Raw genomic sequence first — 17955 nt, forward strand, 5'->3', positions numbered from 1 at the left:
ACCTGTAAAATGATACAGTGCTAGTATTCACCCAAGGAGGGTTGCAAGGAACACCATAATGCACATCTTTACTGACCTTGCATGCTAGGCCTCTCTGCTCCAGGTCACCAGCTGTGCCACAGGGGCCTTACAGGCTAACTCAGGCTGTGCCTTGTACAGCTCAAAAGTGCAGCTGAGCCCGGGCATGGTAGTGCACACCTATAATTGCCGCTATGGGAAGTGGAGGCAGGAGTATTTGGAGTTCAAGGCCAGTCTGGGTTATATAGCAAGATCCGGTCTCAAAAAATAAAATACAGCCAGGTGCTGGTGGCTCATGCCTGTATCCTAGTTACTCAGAATGCAGAAATCAGGAGGATCGAGGTTCAAAGCCAATCTGGGCAAATAGTTCACAAGATCCTATCTTGAAAAAACCCATCACAAAAAAGGGTTGGTGGAGTGGCTCAAGGTGTAGGCTCTGAGTTCAAACCCCAGTACTGCAAAAATAAATAAAATAAAATACAGGACTGGAGGTCTTCCACACAAGCGGAAGAATGCCTGCCTTGCAATTATGAAGCCCTAAATTCAAACCCCAATTCTACCGGGGGGAGTGGGGGAACCAAAATACAAACAAAAGGGTTGGGGGGCTTTCTTGAAGTGGTAGAGGGCTTGCCTAGCGTGCTTGAGGCCCTGGGTTCAATCTCCATTAACACACATACACAGAGTACAGCTGAACTTCTCATTTAATCCTGACCTCAGGTCTGTGAAGTCCTTCACCCTTGTGGCATTTGGTCCTCTCTGGAGAACAGGGACAGAGGGACACAGGCAGAGGCAGAACAGAAACATGGCTGGAAAACATACTCCATGTACACAGTAGAGCAAGACAAGTTATCTTCCTTAATCCCTCTAAACAGGTTCTGTCTCCTTTTCCTCCCCCTATCTTCAAAGTCTGTCAGAAAATTCTTCTCGGGGGAATTAGGGTACAATATAAGGGGGAGCAGAGCCCAAGGTTAAAGCCACAGGTCAAGAACAAGGTGGGTTTGAATCACAGCTTCACTTCCTGGCTGATGCCTCCAGGAAGGGGTATCACCTCTCTCTGCCTTTCTGGAAAATGTAGGTATACATCACAGTGTGAACCTCAGACTTGTAGGAGGGCATCTGACTGGTGTGGAGGCACCCTAACAGTGTGGCCACAGTCACTATCTGGGCAATGACTGCTGTAAGGGTGTCTCTACCCCCTGTCTGGTCTGTGAGGGTGGGTTGGGGACTCTTGGGCATGGGTATGTCCCCAGCACTGCAACACAGGGCTAGGAACAGAGGCACGCTGGGATGTCTTCTGATGGACCAAATGGAAAAAAGACTGCAAGAAAAACTTTTTTTTTTTTGGTGGGACTGGAGTTTGAACTCAGGGCTTCACAATCACAAAGCAGGTGCTCTATCACTTGAGCCACTCCCCCAACCCTTGACGGGAATTTTGAGCAAGGCCAACTAGTTAAGGTTATTCCTATCTACCTGTCCGCTCCATGGCTGGAGAAGTGACGCCTGGGTGGCGTGATGTGTCTCTTCACCTGCCAGAGGCCCTGGTCACAGCTCTCAGCCCCACACCAATTATCCCCCCACCTCGTCTGCTCCATTCCCAAGGCCCCAGGAACAGACAAATGCCACTACAGTTTTTTTTTTTTTTTAAAAACACAGGAGTTTATTATTCCCATTACAAAGGGCAGATCTTGTCATGGGGGAAGAAAGCTCTGACAGCCGGAAGGAGCGCCTACTTGCCGGCGATGAGCGGGTTCCTCAGGACCACAATGACCGAGTCCCCGCGTAGGAACATCTTAGAGATGTAACGGTCCTTGTTGACTGGCTTGGACTTCTTCTTCCCCTTGCCGCTTTTGGGGACCTCTGTCCACATCTCCTTCACATTCTCTAGCACCATGTTGCAATGCCTGGTGGGGGAGCAGGTGGAAGGGAGCACAAGTTAGGGACAAGCCTTCTGAGCACCCCTTCTCTGCCCTGCAGAGCAGGGAGCACACTGTGGAGAAGGGGCGCCCAGTGCTATCTATGCATATTCTTAGGCTAATGCTTGTACAAAGGACAGCCCCACCCCCATGCCTCAGTTTCCTCCTCTAAAATGGAAACAATCAGGGTACCTTTCTTAGAGGGCTGCTGCAAGATTAATTCAAGGGACACAGCATTTCTGTAAAGCATGTAGAACAGAGCCTAAGACAGAGTAAAGGCAAACAGCAGGGTCCCATTTGTGTCATTAACTCTAAGCACTCTTGGAGGCAGCAGCAGAGATGCACCAGAGACTCTGGGATGCTGAGGCCTGAGATTATGTACCTGACATGTGCATGATAAAAAAATGTTCATGGAATACAAACTACACACATTGCTTTAAACACAACAGACACCCCTGCTGTTAGGGGAAGGCATTGTAGTCAGGGGAGAACAAAAAACAAGTAAAGGGTCTGTATGCTGTCAGATGCTGTTGCTGTGAAGCCAGTTGGGGTGAGGCTCTGTGACAGCACTTGCCCAGCATGCACATGGTCCAGGATTGTATATGGGTCCCCCACCAAGAATAGGGAAGGGGAGAAGAGCTCATGTACCACCTGCTCACTTATACAATGGGCATCCCTAGAAGATTCTTAAGACCGTGATGGCCCAGGCAAATTGGGGATGGGCCTGAAAATCTTTGTGTTAGATTATTATTTCCGTTTTGGGAGTCATGTGAACATATTACCAATTCAGGAAAAAAGTTAAATAAACTACCACACCAATATGGAGACATTCCCAAGTTATGCCAAGATCCTGGTGGGGGTGTAGCTCCATGACAGAGTGCTTGGCTAGCATGTGCAAAGCCCTGGGTTCCATCCCCAGCACCACAAAAAGCAAACAAACAGTATAAAATAGCCACAGTCTGAATTTGTGTGGTGCTTCATTAACAGTGACTTTCAAGGCTTCACACTTGCAAGGCAAGCACTTGAGCCACGCCTCCAGTCCATTTTGCTCTGGTTATAAGCTATTTGCCTGGGCTGGCCTCAAACCTTGATCCTCCTGATCTCAGTCTCCCAAGTAGCTAGGATTACCAGCGTGAGCTACTGCTGCCTAGTTGAGACTTGCTTTTCACTGGTGCCTTTTCTTATGTTTTAAACCTGTGTACATTGCCCCTCAAAGAAGTAACATAAGCAATTAGGTAAATAAATATTCAGGGGAGGCTGGGGGTAGTGACTCATGTGGTAGAGCCTAGTATACCTGAGGTGCTAGGTTCCATCTGCAGTAACTGATTCTTCTTCCCCCCAAAAAAATGTGTTAGCCCACCTGCAGTGATGTTCTCAGACACTGATACATGTGATAAACAAGATACAGAAGAACAAACGGAAGGTTCTATTTTTAAAAGTTTATGATATTAGGGTGTCATTGCACATTTGTAAGCTCAACACCACAAAGAATCCCTTGAATGCCTGTGTGAGTCAAATGTAGCATGGAGGGATGGGAAGCTGATGGGAGGCAGAAGCTAGGGAAAAAGGAAAAGGCTCAACTTTAAAACAATAACACACCTATAATACCAGCCCTTGGAGGCTGAGGCAGGAGGACTGGAAGTTACAGGCCAGCCTGGGTTATAGTTGAGATGCTGCCCCCCCAAAATAACTCAAAATCAAAAATCAAACAGAAGCCCAACAGTAACATAATCACCATTATGTAAACACTGTAACCTCTAGCTTCTAGGGGCAGGCATCTGAGGCACAGTGAAGTGAAGTGAAGTGAAGTGAAGTGGCCTGGATTTGAGTCCAGGTCTATCACTCGTGCTCAGCACTTCTGCTGTTCTTGGACTGGACCTACCTGACTGAACACTGGTATGAGGAAAGCACATCCCAAGTGCTAACTAATTAAAGGTTGTAAGTTACAGGCTTATTAAACATTTATCAGGCATTAAAGTCTGAGGCAAGTGCTTTTCCTAGCCAATTTTCAGTAAGGTAGTATTATTATGATGTCCATTTTTCAGATGAGGAAACTGAGGCCCAGAAAGGAAAAAAAAAAATCACTGTTGGTCTCTCTGGCTAGAACACAAAGACGACGGCTTGGTCCTTCATTTTACTCAGTACTCCTCATGTTGCTTCTTCATATAGGGCCTCTCATAACCCACCTGATACAACACGCTCTTCCGCACTCCCCGGTCTCTTCTTTCTGAGTGCTGGGATTACAGGTGTGAACCACCACAATAAGCCTAACTAGTCTGATTTTTTTCTTCTCAGAACCTACATCACTTAATGGAGTTCACATGCTTGCTGTCAGCTTCCCTACTCACGGCACAAGCTCCCTGAACACAGGGACCCAGTTTGTTTTAGTCACTGCTGTGTCTAAAACAGTACCTGTGAACTTGTTCAAGATACACTGTATGTACATATGGAATAACCACAACAAACCCCCTCATATTATTAATGTATAATTCAAAGATATAAAATTTAAAATTAAAAAGAAAAAAACTAAAGGCCCAAGTGTTCAAAAATAGAGTATTTATTACATAAATACTAAAGCTGGGCACTGGTGGCTCACACCTGTAGTCCTAGCTAGCTGGGAGCCCGAGATCAGGAGGATTGAGAATAGAGGACAGTCAAGGCAATTAATTCAAAGACCCCCATCTCCCAAATAACCACAGCAAAACAGACTAGAGGTTTGATTTAAGCAGCAGAGCTTAAATCTGCTTAAATTTTGCTTTGTAAGCATGAAGTCCTGAGTTCAAACCCCAGTCCTAATAGGGAAAAAACCATTAATACACTTTGGTTATGTAGTAACTATGAAAACGGACTGGCAGTGTTCTGTGTTAGCCAGGTGAGGTGGTACATGCCTATAATGGCAGCACTCAGGAGGTTAAGGCAAGGGCCTGTCTTAAAAACAAAAGACAAACACAAGGACTGGAGGTGTGGATCAGTGGCAGAGCACCTGGCTAGCAAGTGAGGCCACAGCACCACAGTAACAATGGTCTGTGTGCCAGATGCCGGGCTAGGCACGTTACACATATTAAGTCACAGAATCTCTGTGACCACCATATTACCACCACTGTACAGACAAGAAAAAGTCAGATTGGGACATGAACCCAGGCAGGCTGGCTCCCAGGTGCATCATGCCTCTGAGCAGTGCACAGCACAGCTGGCAGGCAAGGAGAGAGCCCCAACTCTGATTTTAAGATTCTCCCCTCCCCCAGGCTTCCAAAAACCCCTTTCCTTCAGGTTCCTCAGACTGGAGATAGGGCTGCTTCTCCAGTCCTGGAGCCATGGCCTCCATGACCCAGGTGCTCACCTGTCAAAGGCCTTCACTCGGCCCAGGAGTTTCTTGTTGTTGCGGCAGTTGATGAGTACCTGGGTGTTGTTCTTGACCGACTGTGTGAGCACAGAGAGTGGACCTGTGTTAAATTCCTCTTCCTCTCGCTTCTGCAGCTCCTCTGGGGTCATCTCACTCTTGGGCTTGTTGAGGAGGCTCCTGAATAAGCAAGTAGGATCCCATAGGTGAGAGGGGCTTAGGCTAGGAGTGTGGGTGATCATGGCCTTGCTCCCAAACACCCACCCTCTGCTCAGCCTTCTCTTGGCATCACTTGGATGTCCAGTAGACATTTCCAACTTTGCCTGCCCCAGGGTGACCTCCAGATCACCGGAGCACTCCAACCCATTCTACACAGTATTTCCCAGCTCTGTCGATGGCAACTCCATCCTTCCAGTTCTTTGGAAAAACTCTGATGTCCACTGGGTTTTTGTCTTTCTCTCACATCCTACATCAAACCTATCACCACTCCTATCTGCCTCTCAAATATATCCAGAATCCAGACACTTTCTTCCATGGCCTAAACCCCTATCATCTCTCTCCTGGAGTCTTTTTTTGAGATCAGATCTTGCCATGTAGCATAGACTGGCCTCTAACCTGTGACACTCCTCATTGCTGTGATTACAGGTATGTGTCACTATGTCCAGCCTTCTTGAAGTTTTATTGGTCTTCTGCCTCCAACTCATGTTCCCTGGCATTCTGTTCTCCACAGAGCAGTTCTAGGGTTTGCACTGAAACCTAAACCCAGAGAGTAGGCATGTAGCTCAGTGGTAAAGTGCTTGCCTAGCATGTGGGAGACCTTGGGGGGGGGGGTAGGGAAGAGGTAAAATCTAAACCATATGCTAATCTTCAAAATCCTCCCAAAGAGCCAGGCATGGAGGGCTTGCCTGCAATCCCAAAATTTGAGAGGCTGAGGCAACAGGACTGCAGGTTCCAGGCCAGCCTGGGCTACATAGTGAGACCCTTTTCAAAAAAAAAACCTCCCATCTAAGTTTAAAACGATAACTCAAAATTTTTGCTATGCCCTGCATCTGTCCTCTCTGTTACTTTTCCAAGGCCACAGTGACCTCCTGGGTGGTCTTTGACTATAGAAAACAAACTTTCATCTTAAGGCCACTAGTTTGCTGCTCCCTCCACCTGGCACTCCTAGGTATCTGTGTGGTTCTCTCTCTCCCTTTCTTCAGGTCCTTGCTCAAACGCTGTCTTCTCAAGTGTCCTGTGCTAGTTACGAAGATACTGTCATTTCCAATTTTTTAAAACCTATTCAACTCTTCATTCCTAACCCAGATCACCCAACACACCATATACTCGTTTATTACTGTGTCCATGGCCTACCTACCTCTCTTCCCCTCTTAAGACCTAGCAGGAATTTTTTTTTCTTGGGGACACAGATTACTGATGTATCCCACGTGCCCAAAAGCACATATGAATATGAGTATTCAATGTAATTATTTGGTGAATTTATAAACACGCAAAATCATTGCAGTCATTACCGTTCAAGTCGGGAATTAGGTCTCAAAGTCACCCGTCTGCAACTGGTATTATCCTGGTAAGTTCGTTACATTAAATCCTTATTGCTAATAGCCCGCACTTCCCGCTCCCGGAATCTTTATCCACCATTCAAAATGAATGTTGAAAATTCATTTCAATATCAACAAGACTAAGTGTACGGGAGAGCACCAAGCCGTATGTGATAAAGCTGTCCCCTGTCCCCTCTCATGGTGAAAGGCCCCATGCCCGTTCTCAAACTCATCAGGAGAAAAGAACGCCACTTTCCCCCTCAGATCTCTGCCTCCTCTCACCCCCTTACACCGTTAACTGGCCAAATTTCCACCCTCAACCTCACTCCCGCTGAAAAAGCCCAGCCCGGCCTCACATGGTGGCAGCTGCGATAGCAGGTCACTCCCGTCTCCTCCGCGTTGCTTCTACCTCTGAGGAGCGAGAGAGAGAGGGCGGGACTTCCGCTTCCTGCAACTCACTTCCGATGGCGCCTGCACAAACCCGACCGTCGAGTGGGGGCGTGGCCTGTTGCCATAACGATCCCCGCCTGCTGTGCAATGATGAGCTAAAAGCCTCGAGTGGTGTGGTTCGAGGCTGCTCAGCACCATACCGGGCAGATATTCACGACAATGAAGAGGAAAAAAGGGGAGTCCTACTCAAATTATTTGGTTGTAGAACAATATAAGTTAAAAGAAGGGAACGACACACCATTTCCAAATACCCGCCAGCCCTGCCTTCAGGGGGGCGCGGCCTCGGCAAAGCCAATCCGCTCTTCGCTTCAGCGATGGGCCCGCCCCTTCTCCTTCATGAGTGGTTTCTGGACATGTCTATTAATCTTTCCTACCAATCCCGCGCTTCTATCCAGGAAGGGCGTGGATCTGAGCGCGGGAGATCCAATGTTTTCCACGTTCAGCTGCTGCTCATTGGCTTTCTCTCTTCGGCGGAGGCGGACCCTATTCTTTTCGCGCTCCCATTTGGGTTTGTGCAACTCTCAGGGGAACCAACCCCAAAACCCCAGGGAAGCAGGGAGGCGTGTTCTCAGGATGCGAGTTCCCATTGGTTTCAGTGCTCGCTGGGGGTGGAACTTGGCTGGGCCTAAACTCTCTCCGCGGTCCCCCAGCGGTTTCGGGGCAACGCTGCCATGCGTTCCGGGGGCCGCGGGCGGCCCCGGCTCCGGCTCGGGGAACATGGCCTTTTAGAGCCACCTTCTCCACCTAAGCGCCGCCTGCTGCCGCGCGCGCAGCTGGTGCCCCTGCTGCTGCTGGCGCTGGCCGTGGGCTCCGCGCTGTACCTCATCTGTCTAGGCTGGCATCGAGGAAATGAGGAGCTGTCGCGGGGCCGGGAGGCACGGGTAAGGCCGGGCGGGGACCCTCATTCCCCACTGCCCCTCCCCTAGAGTCTCGGGTTGACGTGGCCCAAGTCGCAGGTGCCACCTCCTTTCTCCGTCACTTGGCGAATGCCCCTTAACCATGGCATAAGGCTTCGGTCTTGTCTTTATTAATACTAGCTTCCGCATAAGAGTAAAAAGATCGGGAGATTTGGGCTCTACGGCCCCTTCCTCTCATCGGGCTCCCCATCAGGGACTGCGGTAGGCTGGACTGGATGGGTTTGGAGGGACTTTTCCTGAGACTGGGATTTATCCTAAAAGTCTCCAATGCTGGAGGCCGCGCATTGCCAAGCGGAACCGGGGCACCTTGGGGGCCACAATGCCCCGGCTAGGGTGGGAACTGAGCGGGGCAGGGTTGCTCTCATTCTTCTTTTCCCATCTCATCTCCCTCCCAAGATCCCAGTGGTTGGAAGCCTTCCTGAAGCCAGGCTGCGGAGGGTGGTGGGGCAGCTGGACCCGCAGCGTCTTTGGGGAAATTTTCTGCGTCCCCTGCTGATTGTGCGAACGCCCGGTAGCCCTGGCAATCTTCAAGTCAGAAAGGTAAAGGGATCCCCTACCCCCAACCCTTGACCCTGTCAGCCTGCCAGGAAATGGGAAAGAGACACCCTGTGTCAAGAGGCAGAACTGGGGCCCCATTGGGTTTAATCAGACTTCAAAGTCACAGGCTGTATTGCGCCAGCCTCCCCGCCCAAAAAAAAAAAAAAAAAAATCAATCTTACTATGTGCTAGATACAAGCAACAAACAGCCCCTAGAGGTGAGAACCACTACGATCTTTGTTATGCAGATGGGGAAACTGAGGCCCAGGCAGGTTATATACTTTGTCTGAATCCTATAGCTAATAAATGGTAGACCTGGGGTTTAGACCCAAGCTGGAGGTGTAACATTTTTATATTGCTGTTTAGTAGATCGTGTGTTCCAGTTCCACCTTGCCTCAGACTATTCCCCTGCAAAATGGGGTCATTCATTGGCATTCCTTACCCTTGAAGGTTCTAGAATAGATCTTGGCACATAGTGAGAGCTATTTAAGATTAAGTCATGATTAGTCTTGTTGACATCAAGAGGAAGGGTAACCCCAACATCTGGCATCCAGTAGTAGGTACACAGCAGAAATTATGTCGAGGGAATGACTTAAAACCAATGTGGGGTTTTCGAGTCAATCTGACTGTTCTGTATGGCTCAGGTCATACGGCCCTTCTCCCCACCTCCTCCCCAGTCCCTGTCCACCCTCCCACCTCTCTCTTGCCACTAGTTCCTGGAGGCCACACTACGAGCCCTGACAGCAGGCTGGCACGTGGAACTAGATCCCTTCACAGCCTCGACGCCCCTGGGGCCACTGGACTTTGGAAATGTGGTGGCCACTCTTGATCCCGGGGCTGCCCATCACCTTACACTCGCCTGCCATTATGACTCGAAGCTCTTCCCTCCTGGGTCAGCCCCCTTTGTGGGGGCCACGGATTCAGCTGTGCCCTGTGCCTTGCTACTGGAGCTGGCTCAGGCCCTTGATCTGATGCTGAGCAGGGCGAAGCAGCAGGTGAGGACAAGCCCCCACCCTCCCTTGCCTTTGCCATCTTTGTCTTCCAACTTACATTTCACACTGAGCCACAGGGATCTTTCTACATGAGGTGTGTCTTGGAACTCATCTAAGTCTCTTCTCCTCACCCGCTCCCCACTCCCACACCCACCTCCTCCTGTGTCCCTTAAATCCACAGGGTTCACACCCACCTCAGGACATTTGCACTTGCTGTTTGCTTTGCCTAGAATTTTTTGTTTTTTTTGTGATACTGAGAATTGAACTCAAGACCTCTCACTTACACTTTACCACTTGAATCACTTTGAATCACCAGCCCTTTGGCTTTTAGTTTGTTTCTCAGATAGGGTCTCGTGCTCTTTCCCCAGTCAGTCTTAGACCTCAATCTTCCTACCTCCTGAATAGCTGGGATTACAGGCACACACCACCACGCCAGCCTAGAAAGTTGCTTTTCTCAGATAAGCTTTTTCCCCTTCCTTGCTGACTCTTGCCTTTCATGCAGCTGTCACTCCAATGTCATCCTTTCAAAAAGGCTTCCCAGCCACCCTAAACTAGCTCCCGTCACTGTCCTTGTTTTATGCTGCTTTCTGTTGACTTGTTTGACTATCTTCCTAACTAAACTAAATTCCTCGAAGACAGGAATTTGTCTTTTGTTTCTTGCTACATCCTTGGGTGAGAATATTGTGTAGGGATATCAGTAAAAGTTTCTGGGGTAAATCAATGAATGGAAACACAAATCTCACCATGCTTCTCCCCTTCTCAAACACCTTCCATGGCTCCCCAGTAACTCAAACTTTTGGGGCCTTAGTAACCTTTGTAGTCTCTCAGATGTCTTTGGCTTGTTCCCTGGCCCCAGCTTTGGTTGATGTTGTCCCCTTGACTGGGGACACTCTTCCCTCTGCTACACTGTTGCTGGGCCAACTCCATCTACTTATCCTCGAAGCAAACATCCCTTCAAACAGGCCCAGCACCCTTCTTTGGCCAGATCATTTGCCAGTCCCTTTTCTGTGCTTTCTTAGGACCCTTTAGCTCTTGGAAGCATCTGTCCTAACTGCATTTCACTGTATGGCATTCATTTGTGGGTCAGCCTCATTTGCCAAATTGAGCTTGAAGGGTTAATAATCAGAGCCAATCTGTCTTGCCAGGTGCTGTGGTAAGGCCTGGATTCAAATCCTACCCTATGGATTGGAGCTATGATTAACCCCATTTAATAGATGAGGAATTTGATGCTTCAAGAATTTAGTAACTAGACCAACTTGGTGGCCCATGCCTGTAATCCTAGTTACTTGGGAGGCTGAGATCAGGAGGATTGCAGTTGGAGACAACCCTGGGCAAATACTTTGTGAGATCCTATCCCCAGGTAACTACAGCAAAATGGACTGGACGTGTGGCTCAAGCGGTAGGGCACCTCCTTTGCAAGCAAGAAGGCCTGTGTTTAAACCCCAGTATCACAAAACGAATAAACAAAAAAGTAACTAGACTTGGTAGCATATGCCTGTAGCTCTCAGGAGGCTGAGGCAGAAGGATCTTGAGTTCAATGCCAGCCTGAACTATCTAGGAAGACCCTGTCACACAAAACAAAACAGGTGTAGTGGTTCACGTTTACAACCCAAGCTACTCAGAATGTGGAGACCAGGAGGGTTGAGGTTTGAGGCCAGCCTGGACAAAAATTTAGTGAGACCCCCCCCCAAACCTCCTTCTCCACAAATAAGCCAGGCATGGTGGCATGAGTATTTAGTTCCAGCTGGTCAGGAGGAATAGGTAGGAAGAGCAGGGTTATGAGGCTGCCTAGGGCAAAAATACAATACCCTACCTGAAAAACAACTAAAGCAAAAAAGGGCTAGGGGTGTGGTTCAAGTGGTAGAGCGCCTGCTTAGCAAATGCAAGGCTCTGAGTTCAGTACCCCCCCCCACAGACACAGACACACACACACACACACACAGACACACACAGACACACACACAGACACAGACACACACACAGACACACAGACACAGACACACAGACACACACACAGACACACACAGACACACACAGACACACACACAGACACACACACACACACACAGACACACACACACACACAGACACACACACACAGACACACACACACACAGACACACACACACAGACACACAGACACACACACGGCTTACCCCTACCTGTCTGGCTATGAAGCAGCTGGGTGTGGATTTGAACCCAGGCAGTCTGGCTCTGTCTGTGCTATAGGCACCACATTGTATGAGCGAGAACACCTAGTTTGTCCTATCCCGCTGTGCAGGTGGGTGGGGGACAGGGGTGGGTTGGTGCTGAGGGCTAGTACTGAGCTGGCCCCGGCCCCCTGCTCCCACAGGCAGCCCCTGTGACCCTGCAGCTGCTCTTCTTGGATGGGGAAGAGGCACTGAAGGAGTGGGGGCCCAAGGACTCCCTTTATGGGTCCCGGCATCTGGCCCAGCTTATGGCATCCACGCCACACAGTCCTGGTCCCACTAGGATCCAAGCTATCGTAAGACTGGGGTCCCACTGGGTTCTGGTGAGGGAGGGGAAGGTGGCACAGTGTTGGCAGGATCCCGTGGCCTCTCCACTCCTGGCATTTCTCCCTAGGAGCTCTTTGTGCTTCTTGATCTTCTTGGAGCTCCCAGTCCCACCTTCTACAGTCACTTCCCCAGAACAATCCGCTGGTTCCATCGGCTGAGGAACATTGGTAAGAAGGTGGTGGAGGTGGGTACCAGCCTGGGATGCAGGAGGGAGGGCAGTGGGACAAGCTTCTGTCCTCTGAGGGCTCATTCCTCATCTCCCTGGTCTCTAAGGAAGCAGGGAAGACACACAAACATCCCGCAGAGGTCAGATGTGGTGATTATAAAATAGGGTCTCGAGCATGAGACAGTGCTAGTTTCAAATCCTGGGTCTGCCTTAAGCAAGAGGCTTCGATTCACTAGGTGCTGGTGGCTCATGCCTGTAATCCTTGCTACTCAGGAGGCAGAGATCAGGAGGACTGAGGTTCAAAGCCAGCCCAGGCAGGACCCTATCTTGAAAAAAACCCATCACAGAAAAGGGCTGGTGGAGTGGTTCAAGGTGTAGACTTTGAGTTCAAAACCCAGTACTGCAAAGAAAAAAAGAAAAGAGGCTTGGTTTTTCTGAGTCTCAATGTCCTATTTGTAAAATGGGCATGACGATAATGCTATTAAGGTCATCTATGAGCCAGGCATAGTGTCAAAACCCTGTAATTCCAGCACCTGGGAGGCCAAGGCAGGAGGATTGCAAGTCTGGGTCTACATAGAGAGACCCTGTCTCAAAAACCAACAGCAAACAAAACACCAACGCTGAGCTTGATGGCACATGCCTATAGTTCTAGCACTTGGGAAGCAGTGTCAGGAGGATTTTCAGTTCACGGCCAGCTTGGGCTACATAGTGAGACCCTGTCTCCAAAATCCAAAACTAAAATGCAGAGGTGTCTATCTCCTGGGATTGAAGGAAACCAGGAACACAGTAATCCCACAATAAGGAGAAACACGTTCATTTGTGCTGGGCAAGGAACACTCTGTCTTTGGAACCCTTGCTCCTCTGGGATTGGATTTGCGACAGACTGCTGAGGATTAACCCTTGCTCTCTAACCCTGCTGTCTGCAGAGAAGCGCCTGCATCGGCTGAACCTCCTGCAGTCCCACCCACAGGAGGTGACATACTTCCAGCCTGGGGAGCCCCCTGGCTCTGTGGAAGACGACCACATCCCCTTCCTCCGCAGAGGTACTTGCAGAATGCAGGGAGGGGTGGGATAAGGGTCCAAGGAACACCCCACAACCAGGACCTGGCCCAGGCCCCATCCCAGGACTGGGACTAGTGGCTGTGCTTTGATTTCCACATCTGTAAAATGGAGGTATCTCAGAGTATTAAGTGCACTGACTGACTGTACGATATGTGTAAAGATTTTTTGCCCAGAATATAGCAAGCATTCAAGACATGTTAGCTATTAAGCCAGGCCTGGTGGTACATGGCTGTAATCCCAGCACTTGGGAGACTGAGGCAGGAAGGTTTTGAGTTTGAGGCCAGACTGGTCTATATAGTGAGTTTGAGGCTAGTGTGGGCTATATAGCAAGGGTTCAATCCCTGGTACTGAAGAAATTAAAGTTTACTGTAAGGATAAAATGATTGTGTGTGTGTGATCTTAGACTAGGCCTGGAACATAACGAATACAATGTAAAACATGAGTGCTATTAAAAGAAAGTGTACAGTTAATGGACACCTGGTAAGGAGGCTTAAGGACCTCGTTTTTTGCTAGTACTGGGATTTGAAATCAGGGATTCACAATTGTGAGGCAGCTGCTCTACCCCTTGAGCCACACCTCCAGTTATTTTTGCTCTGATTATTTTAGAGATGGGGTCTTGCTTTTTGCCCAGGCCAGTCTGGATCTCCATCCTCCTATTTTACACATGCTACCACATCCAGCTTTTTTCTGTTGAGATGGGGTCTTGCAAACTTTTTTCCCCTGGGTTGTCCTGGAACCTTAATCCTCCCAATCTCAGGCCCCCAATAGCTTGGGATGACAGGCATATGTCATCACACTTACTTATTGGTTGAGATGGGGGTCTCGCAAACCTGTTGCCTGACATCCTTGCCTGTCTAAGGTTCTTTTTCTATTTGCCAGTCTCTCAACAATCCGTTGAGGGTTTTTTCTGTTTTCTTTTGCGGTACTGGGGCCTACACCTTGAGATAGGGTCTTGTAAACTATTTGCCTGAGCTGGCTTCAAACTGATCCTTCTGATCTCTGCCTCCTGAGAAGCTAGGATTGCAGGCGTGAGGCACTAGTGCCGGCTCTGCTGAGTTTTGAGGTTAATTTGTTATATAAAAGGAACTTTTTTTTTTTTTTTTGGTGGTACTGGGTTTTGAACTCAGGGCCTTGAGTTTGCTAGGCAGGTGCCCTCAAGTGGTAGGGCACCACTTGAGCCAAACTCCCAGACTATATTTTTTAAAAAATAACATATACCCTTAGAATCATTGTTTAGAGCTCCGAACATACCAGAACAGAGTATCTTCTGTGGGGTGAGGTGAGATAAGGGTGCCCCTGCTCTAGGTGAGCAGTAGGCCATGTCAGGCATGACAGAGTGTCCTCTTCCCTCATCTCCTCCAGGGGTCCCTGTGCTCCACCTCATCGCCACGCCATTCCCTACTGTCTGGCACACGCCTTGGGATACAGAGGCCAATCTCCACCCTCCCACTGTGCACAACCTAAGCCGAATCCTTGCTGTGTTCCTGGCTGAGTACCTAGGGCTCTAGCCTGTAGGCCAGTGCCCTCGAGGACCTTACTCTGAAGGGGACAGCAGGGGACATGCCAAGAACACCTGGAGCCAGTGCAGGAAGCACAGCAGGCCCTATCTCAGGTGCGCTGGCTCATCCTTTCCTATACCTTTTAGCCCCTTCATATGCCACGGTTGGTGACTATCTCAAACTGCCCTCAAGGACACAGAAGGGACCACTGAGGGGTGACAGCTGAAGAATAGAGCTCGGCCCCTGCTCTGAGGTAAACACCTGGTCTAGCCGTTTCCAGGGGCCACATGCTGTATTTTTAGTCAACCAGCAAGGGTCTGGTACGTGGATCAGCATCACCCCACCCTGCAGTGCGTTCTCCTGCAGAATGGCAGTCTCAGCTCCACACACATCCAGACCTGACTCCCGGGTGGGGCCCACAGCAGAGGGGCTCAGCATTGGGGACAAAGGAGATGGAAGGTCAGGTTCGGCCTGATCCTGTGGGCAAGTCACCAGTGTTTTAAGGGAATCAGAGGTTAAAGTAGCGGTGTGAAATATTAAATATCATTGCACAATGTGACGTTTCCAGAGTAAGGCAGAGAATGGTACTCAATGCCTTTCACCACGGAACCCCTTATTGGGAGGCACCTCATAGAACTAGGGGACCTCAGAAGATACTTCGGGAAACACTGGGTTTGGCCTATTTGAGGCTATTTATGGTAGAAAAGTGTCAGCAGACTTAGGTTCATTGCAAAGTGGTGACATCAAACCATCCCTTCCTTTTTGGTGCAGTGCTGGGTGTGGAACCCAGGGGCCTGGTAAATGCTACTGCTCTGCTAGTGAGCTACATCTCAGCTTTTTTTGTGTGTGTGAAACTGGGGGTTTGAACTCAGTGCTTTATGCTTGGAGCTCCAGTCCATTTAGCTCTGGTTATCTTGGAGATGAGGTCTGGAACTATTTGCCCAGGCTGGCCTTGAACGGCAGTCCTGATCTCAGTTTCTCAAGTAATTAGGATGACAGGACCTGGGTTTTGTTTTTTACATTTAAGTTTTTGCAGTACTGGGGTTTGAACTTATTTTTGAGACAGAATCTCACTGCTACCTTTGCCTGTGCTGACTTCAAACTTTTTTTTGGCAATACTGGGGTTTGAATTCAAGGCCTCACACTTGCTAGGCAGGCGCTCTACCACTTGAGCCTCTCTGCCAGCCCTTTTTAAAAATTTTTTTTTTTTTTGTAATTTCAAATTCTTCCTCCTGCCTCTACCTCTAAGTAGCTGCGATTACTTGGCTTCCATCCTTTCCTTTTAGCCGTGGGTCCACACAGCAGTGTGAGGTGAGAGTTAGTTCCCACGCCCACCTAATCATCAGACTCAGCTGGGGAGCTTATTTTTTGAAACAGGGTCTCACCATGTAGCCCAGGCTGGCCTCCAACTCATGAGCCTCCTGCTTAATCCTTGAGTGCTGGGATTACAGGTGTGTACCACCATGCCTGACTCTTAGGAGTTTTTTTAAAAACAAAACAGACTCCCAAGTCCAGCCCCAGACCAACTGAAGCAGGATTCCAGGAAGGGCCTAGGAACACTTGTGGGAATCTTCACCAGCTGAGTTTGGGACACACAGTCCTTAAAGACACAGCTTGGTGCCTGCATAGTTACTTAGCAGACAACTCAGAAAAAACCCTAGAAGACAGGGATCAGGCTGGAGGTGCAGCTCAGTGGTAGGGCACCTGCTGTGCAGGTGCAAGGCCCTGGGTTTATCCCAGGATGGAGCATTATTAAATCCTGATGAACACTGGCCTTCTGAGCCAACTCAAGGCTGCAGAAGACTCCTGGAAACTCCAGGGCTGAACCTCATGATGTCACATGACAGAGGATGATCAGAAGGTCCTCAGTTCAGTTTCTTCCAGTTGCTGACAATTACTGGGGACCTGTGTACAGGTACCATAGGTTACTCCCCAAAGTCTGAGGTAGCTATCATTTCAGGTCTTATTTTGCAGGTGAGGTAGTGAGAGAAAATTGTGACCCAGATGTTTGGAGAGCCCAGTCTCACTCACAGCTGTGCTCCCCACCCTTGGAGAATATTTTAATAAAAAAGTAGCCTGTGGCCTTTTAATGGCTTTAGGCACATTTTTGGCTTGAATCCTGGGTAAGGACTGTTCGGCCCATTTTACAGATGAAGGTGACATTTCCCCAGTTTCCACTCATATTTCAGACTTGGGCCCACAGCTTCACTGAACCAACCAAAGGACCATCAGTGTATTCATAAGGACACTTGTTGGGGCTGAGGGAGTGGCTCAAGTGGTAGAGTGCCTGCAAGGCCCTAAGTTCAAATTCCAGTACTACAAAAAATTTTTCCAAAACTCTAAGCTTTTTGAGCACTGACATGATACCACAGGTGGAAAATTCCACACCTGACTTCATGGGATGAGTCACAGTTAAAACACAGGTTTTTTTAACCAAAACTACCTGTGGGGGCTGGGGGTGTAGCTCAGTGATAGAGCACTTACCTAGCATATGCGAGGCCCCAAGTTCAATCCCCAGCACCACGGAAAAAAATTTCAGACAATGTGTACAAGATGAATATGAAACATAAATGAGTTGTTTTTAACTTAGTCCCATCCCGGAGCTGTCTCACTGTCTAAATGTACGTATTCCAACATTAAAACAAAACAAAACCAGCCAGTCATAGTAGTGCGTGCCTACAATCCCAGCTCCTCAGGAGGCAGAGGTAGGAGGAGCTGTCTGAGGCCCATCTGGGAAAAAGTTTGAGAACTTATCTGAAAAACAAACTGAAGCAAAAAGGGCCAGAGGCAGGACATGGCTTAAGTGATAGAACCCCAAATTCAAACCCCAGTATAGTCCAAAACAGAATGAATAAATCTGAATACTTCTGGCCCCAAACCTTTCAGGTAAGGAATACTCAACTTTTTTTTTTTTGTGGTACTGGGGTTTGAACTCAGGGCCTTTACCTTGACCCACTCCACCAGCCCTATTTTGTGAAGTATATTT

General features: G+C 48.9%; 2 protein-coding genes across 2 annotated transcripts; one reads left to right on the forward strand and one right to left on the reverse strand.

Annotated features, from left to right (window-relative positions):
* Window positions 1–1649: 1649 nt before the first annotated feature.
* On the reverse strand, window positions 1650–7273 carry Snrpd2 (small nuclear ribonucleoprotein D2 polypeptide). Its single transcript, XM_020172952.2, has 3 exons — window positions 7166–7273; window positions 5272–5451; window positions 1650–1919 (listed from the first exon to the last, which is right to left on the reverse strand). Coding segments are annotated over exons 1-3 (357 nt in total). The 5' UTR covers window positions 7168–7273; the 3' UTR covers window positions 1650–1744.
* A 509-nt stretch (window positions 7274–7782) lies between these two features.
* Qpctl (glutaminyl-peptide cyclotransferase like) lies at window positions 7783–17624 on the forward strand. Its single transcript, XM_020172951.2, has 7 exons — window positions 7783–8140; window positions 8573–8716; window positions 9427–9708; window positions 12059–12211; window positions 12310–12409; window positions 13335–13451; window positions 14833–17624. The coding sequence occupies exons 1-7, from the start codon at window positions 7931–7933 to the stop codon at window positions 14976–14978; spliced, it is 1152 nt and encodes a 383-aa protein (XP_020028540.1). The 5' UTR covers window positions 7783–7930; the 3' UTR covers window positions 14979–17624.
* Window positions 17625–17955: the final 331 nt, after the last annotated feature.

This window comes from Castor canadensis, chromosome 16, assembly GCF_047511655.1.
Source record: "Castor canadensis chromosome 16, mCasCan1.hap1v2, whole genome shotgun sequence".
Classification (NCBI taxonomy): Eukaryota; Metazoa; Chordata; class Mammalia; order Rodentia; family Castoridae; genus Castor; species Castor canadensis.